At 36.2% G+C, this 12476-nt stretch overlaps 1 protein-coding gene across 1 annotated transcript in view; it reads right to left on the bottom strand.

Moving 5' to 3' along the window:
- The window catches only part of LOC107290483 (utrophin), a 133391-nt gene that overhangs the window by 40782 nt on the left and 80133 nt on the right, over positions 1 to 12476 (bottom strand). Inside the window, exons 22-26 of the mRNA XM_015819364.1 lie at positions 12088 to 12300; positions 6539 to 6652; positions 4455 to 4601; positions 2569 to 2739; positions 229 to 408 (exon numbers count right to left, since the gene is read on the bottom strand). Coding sequence (XP_015674850.1) covers positions 229 to 408; positions 2569 to 2739; positions 4455 to 4601; positions 6539 to 6652; positions 12088 to 12300 — 825 coding nt within the window. The remainder of the gene's footprint in view (positions 1 to 228; positions 409 to 2568; positions 2740 to 4454; positions 4602 to 6538; positions 6653 to 12087; positions 12301 to 12476) is intronic.

A 12476-nucleotide genomic window follows, 5' to 3' on the forward strand; every position in this document is an offset into this window, starting at 1 on the left:
TAGGGAATTTTAGTGGGGTTTTTAAGGGTAATTTTAAGGGTAATTTTAACGATTGGCCTTTACGAATATTTTCTTTTAATTTGGTTTTAATATGGATATTTATTGTACTGTTGTTTTATAAGGCTGTTAGCCGCCCTGAGTCCGGTGAGGAGAAGGGCGGGATACAAATTAAATTATAAATAAATAAATAAATAAATAAGGGAAGGAACAATCAGTTATAGATCATACTTCCAAAGTGTGGCATTTCCCTCTGATCCTGTTGCACAGTAGCTGGTAATTCTCCAATACAAGGTTGAGCTCTGTTGTTAAGTCCTGACCGCCAGATGGCAGTTTAGCAGCTAGCATTTTGATGCTGTCTTTCAGAATTTTCACCCGCACTTCTTTCTGCAGCACATCTTCCTTTGCTCTCTGCCCAGAGGAAGCAAATAATGACCAAACTAAATTGCAATCACTGTGTTAACAATGGAATCTGAACTAATACTTAAAATATTGAAATGAATTGTTACATTGTATTTGATATATACATGGATCCCAAGACACCTCACTTGAAGTTCTATCATATTTGATTGATCTGAATTTATAAGCCACCCAACTCCACTGGACTCTGTAATAAATACTGCCTGTTTATCACTTATTACGCTAGTTGCCCACCATCATTTTGGCCTTCCTTGACATACAAATGGATTTCATCTCCACAGATATTCTGTTGCAAACTGATTTATATAAATCTGGTTGTATGAAGTCAACTCATCCCAAGATAAATACTTCCTATGCATAAAGACCATTGTCTCAAAATTCCCAATTTATATGGCCAACATTAACTAGTACATTTTTCTGGTATAATTTTTAATAATCTCACTACAATCAAGAGTACTACATTTCTAAACGTGAAAAAATATTTTTAAAAGTGCCAAGTTTATCATTCTATTGAATGTGACTGTTTCGAAATAAATAATTTTTCAAACACCAAGGTCACGCTGACTAGCAATTCTGGCAGTTGCAAAGTCAACATAACTGAGGAGCACAAGACTGGCAAGGGCTACAGAGCATTCAATTACAAAACCCTTTCTAATTTAACAGAAAATGCCAGTGGCAATCCTGTCATTCAATTCAAAAAGCTTTATTAAATGAGCTGCCACATTTTCTAATGTTAAAAAAAATCCTTCAGAGTGATTTAGTGTTTGATAGCCAGGCTATTGACAATGTCAGTTCTTTACAATATACTACACTTGTAATGTGTAGAATGAACAAGAAATAAAAAAAGACTCTTTGCATTCATAATAGCTGTAATCTTTTCAAATGTATGTAAATATTACAATATTTTGTAATTTGCTGCTCCCAACTGTGCATCCATTGTGTTTTCTCAGACAGCTGATTAGTCACTATTAAATTACAATTAGACATATGATATGAATTAGATTAGGATACAAGCATATATAAAATTAAGCTAAGAGACAGCAGCATGAAATTTCAAGAATAAGCAAAATGGGCTCTTCATCCCTGTCATAGTTTTGAAATGCTAAGTTATCTTATTAAATCCACTAATTCTACGTTCACTGTAAAATTAAAGCAAATGTCATTCCAAACTCCAGCCTCCTCTAATCTCACTATGTAGCAAGATCAGGAATTTCTACTCCAAGCAGTATTTGCTGATCAAACAGAAGTAGCCTGAAGCCATCTGATCAAATTGCAGAGTACATGGCAGGGCTATGCAGCAATCTGGGCTCAAAGGAGAGAAAAAAATTCAGTATGCAAACGAACCAACATATTCAAGCTATCAGCAGCACCTTAAGTCATATAGAATTTTAAGATATGCAACAGTTTTTTGTACGTTTGCATACACTTTCACTTGCACACAGTGCAAGCTCTAGTCGTGACACTGGACAAAATATGGTCTTATAAATATGTAAATAATCCTAGTCCTAATTTAATTCATTTTCAAGAGTACGTAGGAAGGATAGTCAGCTTTAAGCTCTTAAAAAACAAATTACTCTGTTCTGAAAAACTTTCCGGACAAGGACATTCTGATGTAATAATAATAATAATAATAATAATAATAATAATAATAATAATAATAATAATAATAATAATAATAATAATAATAATAATAATAGTAGTACTAGTAGTAGTAGTAGTAGTAGTAGTAGCAGCAGCAGGAGTAGCAGTAATAGAAATAGAAATAGAAATAGAAATAGAAAGAATGTGGCAAAGGCAAGCAAGGGTAGTACCAATAGTAATAGGCGCCTTGTGTGCAATCCCAAAACAACTGGAGCACCACTTGAACACCATCGGCATTGACAAATTTGCCATTAGTTAATTGCAGAAGGCGGCCTTACTAGGAACTGCTTCCATCCTGCGACAATATCTGTAATACCATCAAACATCCACATCTGCCTATCCCAGGTCCTGGGTAAGGACTCGATAGGTAGACAAAATGCCAAATCCAGTCTGAACATCTGGCTGACTGTGCAATGATCAATAATAAGAACAACAATAACAACAACAACTATTACACACCCAAGTTTAGTGACTATATCATTTTTAAAATGCTTTTCAAGTATTCCTGACCTTCATTTCTTCCACTGCATTCTCTAGCTCATCTGGATTCTTATATTCAAAATCCTTCTCCAAATATTCCTCTTCAGCCTGAGCCATCCATTCTTGCATTTCTGCCACATCCTTTTTGAGATTGACAGCTTTTTCTTGATTTTCTGATAATTGATTTTTATGGCTAATGATCTAGCAATTCAAGCAAAACAACGTAAGGTGGACAGCATTATTTAAACTCGTATTATTTAAAGACTGCTGTACAACTGATGAAAGAAAAACACATGATCAACAGAATGGTGAAAGTTATTTTGAGATAGTAACATTCAGCATTTTCTTCAACAGGAAATCTAGGAAATAATATTCTATAGTTACAAGAACTGGCAAACGTAACTAATACTGTTTTGCTTAATTTTTAATTATTTACTGTTCACATTAACAATGAAGTAACCCATGATGATAGTGATGTGGTGGTGGTGGTGGTGGTGATCATAGTTATCGTGAGTGTTAATAAAATATGTTAGCAGCAATGAACTAGCAACAGATTCTTGTTGCAAGTATTTAGATTTCACCAAGACTAACCCATTATTAACACTCTCAGTTCCACTTAATGAACTGTCTTTTAAAATATTTTCTTCCGAGTATATTCACAAGTCCAGTCCAGAATATAGACTGACTAACCTGAAAGAATGATGTCATTTTTTATGTTTTCTAAAGATCATGAGGGATGCAAGGAAACAGAGTTATAGTGTAGGTAAAATCTTATCATTTAGATGATATGGAAATATTGAAAATTTCCTATCAGTATAAATAGCAATAATTGCCCTACCAGTTAAACAAAATGGCTCATTTGATATATTTTCTGATGAGAATTTCAAACAGATAAGGAAATGAGCCTAAAACAGCATCATCTATCTGGCAAGGTGACTTAAAAATAAAATTTGAACTGAAAAAATCCCAGAGCCTAGTTTACACTATAACAAATCTTATAGCCCTCAAGCTGAATTACTACATAACTGTCAACCAACAATAAAGAATATTGGGAGTTGTAATTCATCCCATGTTTGCTGTATTAAATTATAGCACTGTATATTAGTTCTATAGTTTTAAAATTAAATTGGTTTATTATAAAATTGATGGTTTCTCATAGAGTAACGTAAGAAATTAAAAGACGCTTGCTCTTGAGGAGCTATGGCAAATCTAGACAGCATACTAAAAAGCAGAGACATCACCCTGCCAACAAAAGTACATATAGTCAAGGCCATGGTTTTCCCAGTTGCAACGTATGGCTGTGAAAATTGGACCATAAGAAAGGCTGAGCGCAAAAGAATTGAGGTCTTTGAACTATGGTACTGGAGAAGACTCCTGCGAGTCTGGACTACAAGGCGATCAAACCAGTCAGTCCTAGAGGAGATCAACCCTGACTGCTCTTTAGAAGGCCAGATCCTGAAGTTGAAACTCAAATACTTTGGCCACCTAATGAGAAGGAAGGACTCACTGGAGAAGAGCCTAATGCTAGGAAAGATTGAGGGCAATAGAAGAAGGGGATGACAGAGAATGAGGTGGCTGGATGGAGTCACTGAAGCAGTAGGCATGAACTTAAATGGACTCCAGAAGATGGTAGAAGACAGGAAGGCCTGGAGGAATGTTGTCCATGGGGTCGCAATGGGTTGGACACGACTTCGCAACTAACAAAAACAACACAGAGTAACATAAATGCAATTATTTAGTTTGCATTTCCATTTAGGCACTTGTAAATATGAAAGTGGGATTTTATATGCTGAAAATAAAATAAAATAAAATAAATATGTTTGATATTATGATTGATTGCAATGCATGTAACAATGCTACTACTTGAGTACAATGACAGATATGAAAATGCAAGAGTAATAGTACCAAGAACTAACCTGCTTGCTTAGTTTGTCCCACTGGGATTGGATGTCTGTCAGTTTGGATTTCACCCAAGCATTAGCAGGCTGGCTTCTTAAAGAAGAATCTATTTCCTTCATCTCTTTTAGAGACAACTCAATCTTTTCCATTTCAATAATAAACAGCTGTTCATAAATGAGAAAACATATTTTAATATCTATTTCCAAAGATGCAACTTGAGATGTTGCTTATTTCTGAGACACTTTTATGGATTTCAAAGACTTACTATTATGTTTGAAAAAAATAATTAGCAAAATAATTTAATATATGGACATACAGAGAGAGGGGGGGGATGTCATTTCATTATCTCATATTAACCAGGAGTGAGCAACTCCTTAACCATACTTTACACTGTAATATTGGATCACCAAAATTTGGTGGCAAAATGACCATTTATTAATGATAGGATTTTTATCCTTGGAAGGAGATTTAAGGGATAAATGGTTACTTAATCCTTGGTCTGATAAAAAAAAAAATTCTGGATACACATAACATGCTTAATGATAAACTATCATTTAAAAATATCAGTGTTCATACAGCACACATAGTAGAACTAAACTGCATAACTATGTTAACCAAGTTAATGGCTGCAATCGAGAAAGCAGTCCTTCAGATATCCAAGGGCTTTTATCCAAATAAAGGAAACGGTTTTTTTTCTTTTTTAATATTAATTTATTTATTTATGTCAATAGCCCCTATCACTTAATACCAAAGCTGAATAATAAGAAAGGTGTCTATTAAATACAAGAAAGTAGGTAAAATAAGCAATGGATTTATATATCTCCCTGTGAACACAACAAGAGCTTCAACACTGATCAAACCCATAAAAGATTCATGATATTCTTGATGACTGACACAGCTACAAAATGAATACGTCTAATTCACACTAGCACTGATAACAACACAACTATGCTACAGTTAGGATCTGCCTAAAAGCTGCTTCCAAAGATCCTATGATACTAGTTTCAGCTGATTATAAAACGTCTAACTTTGATAGAATATGGGAGTATCTACAAATTTTCAACTTTTGATTCCAGATATGACGGCCTAACTGACAAATTTAAAAAGAAACAATTTTTATGACAAACAAGATGAAGACAAGAACTACGCTGATTCAGTTCTGTTTTGGAAATGATGGAAGACTCCAGCAGCTAAAAAAAGTATGGATGAGAATGGATGCCACTATTCGCTATTCATTTTTCTCTTTCTATGAGCCCCATACAGGAGACTTGTGAACTAAAACCATGCATTAGGAAAACAGAATAACCCTATTTACTGCCCAGAGAAAGTATACCATCACATAAGGGTTTATATCTATAATGTGGAGAATCTGCCATTATGCATAGTGGTTGCCCTGCTAAAAAGTCTTGCTTCTGAAACATCAGTAAAATTTCATAATTAACCCAAAGGGGGACATTTTTTCAGCACATTCTCTACCCGTATCTGATTTGGCTTGTAAAAAAAAAAAAAAGATGATCCAAGCCTCCAAGGGTTCAAAGGCTGGTACAACTGAAATTAAGCAAGCCCAGATCTGTCAAGCCACTCATCAGACCTACATCATTATTGCTAGCTTGCAAGTGGAGACTAGGACCAAAAAGAGCTAATAGCTCTAATAAATTGCTTTTAATTAAAGGAGGAGAGGGATTTCCTTAGGGACATTTTCCTCTAAGAACAAAAGTAAAGGAATGGTAACTAGATGTGCCAAAGAGAGTGAGCATAAAAATACAAAATGCTAAAAAGTTTATATTCTTTTTCTAAACATTTATCATAACAATTAAGATGTTTATGGGTAGCATCTGTGAATCAGCACACAAGATCCTTTGTGTGCTAAGAACCAGGCTACAGATAGCTTATTGGATTCCACCGATGACATACATAAAAAGAGACTTCCTTCTTCCATCTTGCATTTGCATTATTACTCTGCATGCACAAATTGAAAATATAGCAATAATAGCTCCTTGATAACAGAAGCTTCATGCAGTGTTCTTCACAATGTTTAGACACAGCCAAGGAATAAACAAAATGTGAATATACAATAGTATAATAAATTGATAAATCTTACCGTGCATTGATCAAGCTGTCTCTGAAGACATTCAGATTCTGTTTGCTTCATTTGGTCTTTCATTAGGAAATCTTTCACAGAATCCAGCCACCTCTGAACTACTTTTGAATCAGCCTGAATATAATATAGGAAAGTTAATGTTCTGTAATGTGATGTACAGTATTACTCAAAGGCCAAATATTCAATTGTCTATAATTAGTTACCATGTACATTTAAAAAATGCAAATATCTGCTCATAACATTTTACTAGGTTCATGTAAATATTTGTTAACCAAGAAATCCAACTAGACAGACATCTTTTTAAGTGACAGTCAACATAGAGTAGTAACTACATTAAACAAGGAAAAAAAACAGTTTCTGAGTTGCCTGAATAGTAGATTTACAACCCTTTAGACTCCTATCTTGGAACTGAGCAAGGACCAGAGTCATATTTCACTAAAATAGAAAAACATGTGACCAAAAATACATTTTTTATTACATTTATGTAGGATTATTTATTTACATGATTTACATGGCTGTCAATCTCACAAATGCAACTCTGGGCAGCGAACAATAGGTTAAAAGCCAAGAACAGCAGCAGCCCAAAATGATTAAAAGCAACTGTAATAAAAATCAAATGCAATGTGCCTAAGATTAAAAAATTTCCTTCCTGTTGCAAATCAAATAGTAAGCAAGCAAAGCACAGCCAAGCCAACTAGCTTCGCCTAACCATCTGGCCCCAGTGCTTCAGGGAAAAGCCAAGACTTTGAAACCTTATGGTCACGGCCATCCAGATCTCATGGAACTCAACAGGCTCCATGAGAGAGAAGGCACATTTCTTATATCTCACATTCATAGAAGAAACTGGAAAATGTTCACCCTGTTAGATCTGATGGGTAAAAATAAATGGAGACAAGCAATCCAGCATATAACCTGTCCCTGTCAAATGTAGGCTTTTACAGTTCCTGTCTGCTTTAGAAAGGACATTAGGTATACTTTCTTTTGTAATTTATATTACTTCACTAAACATCTGGACTTTTTTTCCTCCACAATTTTGTTTAGTCATTGTCTTGAATCCTTAAAACGCAGCGGTCCTCAATCTTTTCAGCTCCATGGACCAGCCGCGGCAGGGGATGATTTCACGTGCACACCCGCTTGCACAAATGGAGCTTCATGCGCTCACTTGCTCCTTGCATGGCCCGGTTTCCAAAGGGCAATGGACCAGTACCAGTCCGCAGGCTGGGGATTGGGTACCCCTGTCTTAAAGAACCTACTAGTAACCTAGTGAACATTGGGTGGCAGAACCCTGAGCTCACAATTCCAAAAACTTTCTCCAGTTTATCAGGACTAACAGATTCATCCAACCCCACTGACCTACACAGAGTCAAATTCCAATAAACTCCAAGGGACTTTATTTGACAGATGCCTAGAATAATGCTCACAATACCTTGCAATGTTCTTCTGGACCGTCCTTAACAGGAGGGACCAGATCCCTTTACACATGGCTGCCAACTAGTTGTCCATAAATGTAATAAAGAAAAAAATTACTATGTTTTGCTGCTCTTATTGTCATGAGGTAAACCTTAAGAAAGGCTCTCACTCACACTTTAACAGTTTTACTTCAGGAGGATTATGGGCGTTTCTTATGCCAATTCATCTCCTGGAGTTCCTCTGAAAACCAGTACAGGTTCCAGGATACAAGGACATAGAGGGTCCATGCAGGTACAGTTCTGTCTAGGGCAGCGATGGCAAACCTTTTAGAGACCGAGTACCCAAAACCCACTTATGTATCATTGGGTGCCGGGTAGGTGTGCCCCATTGAGTGGGTGTGACCCATTGGGTGGGCGTGGCCACTGAATGGGTGTGGCTGTGGAGGTAACGGCAGACTGGGCGAAACTAAAAAGTTCAATCAATCAATTCCAACTTTGCGAGATCTTTTTTTTCCACGCAAGAAGTTAAAATTGACTGATTGATTGAACCTTTTTTTTTTTTGCACACGGTGGTGAAGGCCTAAAGTGAAAAGGTTTTATAAAACCCAGCTGAAAGCCTAGGACTGGGGCGATGGCGCACGTGCCCACAGAGAGGACTCTGCGTGCCACCTGTGGCACGCATGCCATAGGTTTGTCACCACGGGTCTAGGGCTATGGTTACTCTCTCATTCCAAACAACAACTAAGTCCTCAGCCATGCCCCAGAACCATACGTTTTAGATTCAGCAACATTCACATTTAAAATTAAATTCTCACTGCAGCCAATTTTGGTCACCCTATCACAAAAAAGATGTTGAGAGCTTGGAAAAAATTCAGAGAAGAGCAACTAAGATGATCAAAGTCCTGGAGACCAAAACACATGAAGAATGGCTGCAGAACCTGGGTTTGGCTAGTCTAAAGAAAAGAAGAAATAGGGGAGACATGATAGCAGTGTTCCAGTATCTGAGAGGCTGCCACAAAGAAGAGGGGGTCAGGTTGTTCACCAAAGCACCAGAGGGAAGGACAAGAAACAATGGTTGGAAACTGATCAAAGAGAGAAGCAACCTGGAATTAAGGAGAAACTTCCTGACAGTGAGGATAATCAACCAGTGGAACAGCTTACCCTCAGAAATCGTGGGCGCTCCATCACTGGAAATTTTCAAGAGACTGGACAATTACCTGTCTGAGATGGTATAGGTTCTCCTGCTTGAGCAGGAGGCTGGACTAGAAGACTTCTAAGGTCCCTTCCAGCTCTATTCTATTCTATTCTATTCTATTCTATTCTATTCTATTCTATAAATGATTGTCCAGTTCTTATATTCTTAGCTCTACCTCCAATTTTTATTCATTTATGAAGTGTGTCCAAAACTGATGGAACATACTATAGTCCCAAAGATATTTGCTCAGTTTTTAGAATGGAGGCCTTTATATACTGACTAATAGTTATATGGTATTAAAAGAATCATTTTAAGGTTAAATATTCCTTATGGACCACTAGCTCTGGACTCTCCAAATCAATCACTTATTTTTTTTCCTCTTTTGACTCAAATTAGATTGCATTTAAAGACACCTACATTTTTTCCTGTTCTTGAACACCCATCCCTTCTAAATATTGTCAGAATGTTATTCTATCATTTGCTTCTAGGTCTCTAATTTATCCTAATAGCTAATATTTTGCCTTTCATCTGTTTCTCCTATTAGTTTCCATTTTCCCTTTCCATGTATTGTCCTCACCAAAATGTTTTTTTCTGATTTTCAAACTCAAAGGTGTTTATTCTTATTCTTTCTGGCCACTATTTCCTTTGATGTTTCAGAATTTCCATATCCACTAATATCTTCATCCCATCAAGTTAATGAGAGACAAATTCTTGGTTTTATATGATTATATGAGATTATATGATCTCACAAATAGCCCATTGAACTTCATTTCAAATAATACCTTTGAGTGCCCTTTGAGCTCCTTCACAGATATTCTTCAAAACTAAAAATAGTGCACCCATACTAGTTCTTTCTTAGGAAATATATCCAGAGGTCAAATGATTAATGTTATATCATTATCAAGAGTGCCGAATGTAGCAGTACTGTATGAATCTAGAAGCCCTGGACCTCTGGAACTATTCTGTGATTGCACCAATGATATGCTGTCATAATTGCAAATGTGTCAACTAACCCAGAAAGTTGTTAGGACTATTATTTTAGTTTATTATCCATTCTGTTACTACACTGAGTGCATGACCCCTGCTTTACAGAAACAGTTAATATTCATTGTCGTTCCACAGCAGAGAGGAAAAAAAACAACCATGCAGGAAATAAATGTTTTAAATGTCAGCTAATAAATCAAGCCCCATTTTCTCAACTAAACAGTAGTTGGAAACCAAGTATATACATACAATCACTGGAGACTTTTACAACTTCAAGTTTAAAGTTTAAAATTTATATTTACAGGCACTAAACAACATAAAGTGTCGCACTGACATCCATCATTATGAAATGCTTTGAGAGGCTGATAAAGGACATTATTGTATATAGCCTCCCGCCAGTATTTGACCCAGTTCAGTTTGCTTACCGACCAAATCGCTCTACAGAAGATGCTATTTCTTCTGTTCTCCATCTGAGATTGGAGCACTTAGAGGAAAGAAATACTCATGTACATTTTGTCAACCTTGCTGTTTGTTGACTTCAGTTCGGCATTTAATACAATCATTCCCCAGCATCTAGTAGACAAGTGGGCCTTTTCAGCTTAAACACCCCTTTGTGCAACTGGATTCTTGATTTTCTTACTAACAGTCCCCAATATGTGCGAGCTGGAACAAATATTTCCAACACCATTTTCTTGAGCACAGATTCTCCTCAGGGCTGCGTCCTAAGTCCACTGCTGTTCACCCTATTGACCCATGACTGTTGTGCTAGGTTTGCCACCAACCATATTATGAAATATGCAGACAATACAACAATAGTGGGCCTTATTCAAGATGGCAATAAAGGTGCTTACCACAAGGAGGTTGAAAGAAAAACACCCTAGTTTTAAACATTGGAAAAACCAAAGAGATCATTGTCAATTTCAGAAAAGGTAGGCACAGCCACACTCCCCTATGTATTAATGATTCACCTGTGGAGATGGTTACAAGAATCAAATTCCTGGGTGTGCAGTTAACAAGTAGGCTGGCTTGATCACTCAACATTGAGAAACTGGTGAAGCGGGCACAGCAGCACCTGCATTTTCTACATTGCATGAGAAAAGCACATCTTTCTTCCCCTATCTTTACCACTTTCTACAGAGGGAGGATTGAGAGCATCCTATCATACAGCATTATGGTTTGGAAGCATCACTGCTTCAGACAGGAAGGCAGTGCAGAGAGTGGTGAGGATGGCAGAAAAGATTATTGGCAGTTCCCTCCCTTTCATCCAGGACATAGCATATAAGCGTTTCTTGAGCAGAGTCCGCAAGATTGTCCGGGACACTACACATCCTCTTCACAACCTGTTTTCCGTGTTACCTTCTGGGAGGAGGCTTAATGGTATCCGAAGCAGAACATCCAGATTCAGTCACAGTTTTGTTCCATACAGTATTAACCTTGTGAACTCTCAAGTTTCCTTCCTTCCTTCCTTCCTTCCTTCCTTCCTTCCGTTATGTATTCAAGATGGACAGTGATTAATATTTATATGTTATTTATATGTAAGGGTGAAAGTTTATATATATGTTGTATACAGCATGTTTAAAGGTGTGTTATGCATATGTACAATTTTGAGAGCAAGCAACTAAATTTCATTTTTAATGTGTGCCAATGTGCCCACAGTAAAAAATGACAATAAAGGTATCTAACTAGATATGAAATCTTAAAGAAACTACCAAAATAATTTATTTCTGCTTATTTAGTTTTTAGATTGACTTTCACTGAACAAGGCGATATATTGTTATTTTTTCCATTCCACTGCAATCAGTTCTGCCTGCAGAATGATTGACTCACATAATTGACATACCATTTGGAATCATATAAACAGGTATTGACATTATAACTTGCTGCAGAACCTAAATTAATTTGAAAATGAGGAATATTATACTTACAAAAAAGTTATTTAAGCAAAATATATTTCTAGTTACCTCAAATATTCTCAATCTGGAAACAGTTTCTTCCAATAAGTGAACATCTTCAGAAATCTTTAGTTTTAATTTATCCCTATATCCTTGCAAACATTTCAATTCTTTCTTGTATAGTTTTGATTTTTCAGCAGAAATATGCTTTTCCAATACTTGTGTGTCTGCAACAAGTTTATCGACTGTGCCTTTTTGATTTTCTAGGGTTTCACAAACCATCTGCGGGGAATAAATATAAAAATATTAATTATATTTACATAAAATGGTGTTCTTCATGTTTTATATCCTATAAAAAAATCTGATTTATTGGAGTAATTGAATTGACCTTTGTATCGAACCAGGATGCTGTTCAGTGCCAAAGTGAAAATTATACTGTATAATTAAAAACTTTTAAA

Source organism: Protobothrops mucrosquamatus, unplaced genomic scaffold, assembly GCF_001527695.2.
Source record: "Protobothrops mucrosquamatus isolate PMUCROS unplaced genomic scaffold, P.Mucros_1.0 scaffold907, whole genome shotgun sequence".
NCBI classification, from domain to species: domain Eukaryota; kingdom Metazoa; phylum Chordata; class Lepidosauria; order Squamata; family Viperidae; genus Protobothrops; species Protobothrops mucrosquamatus.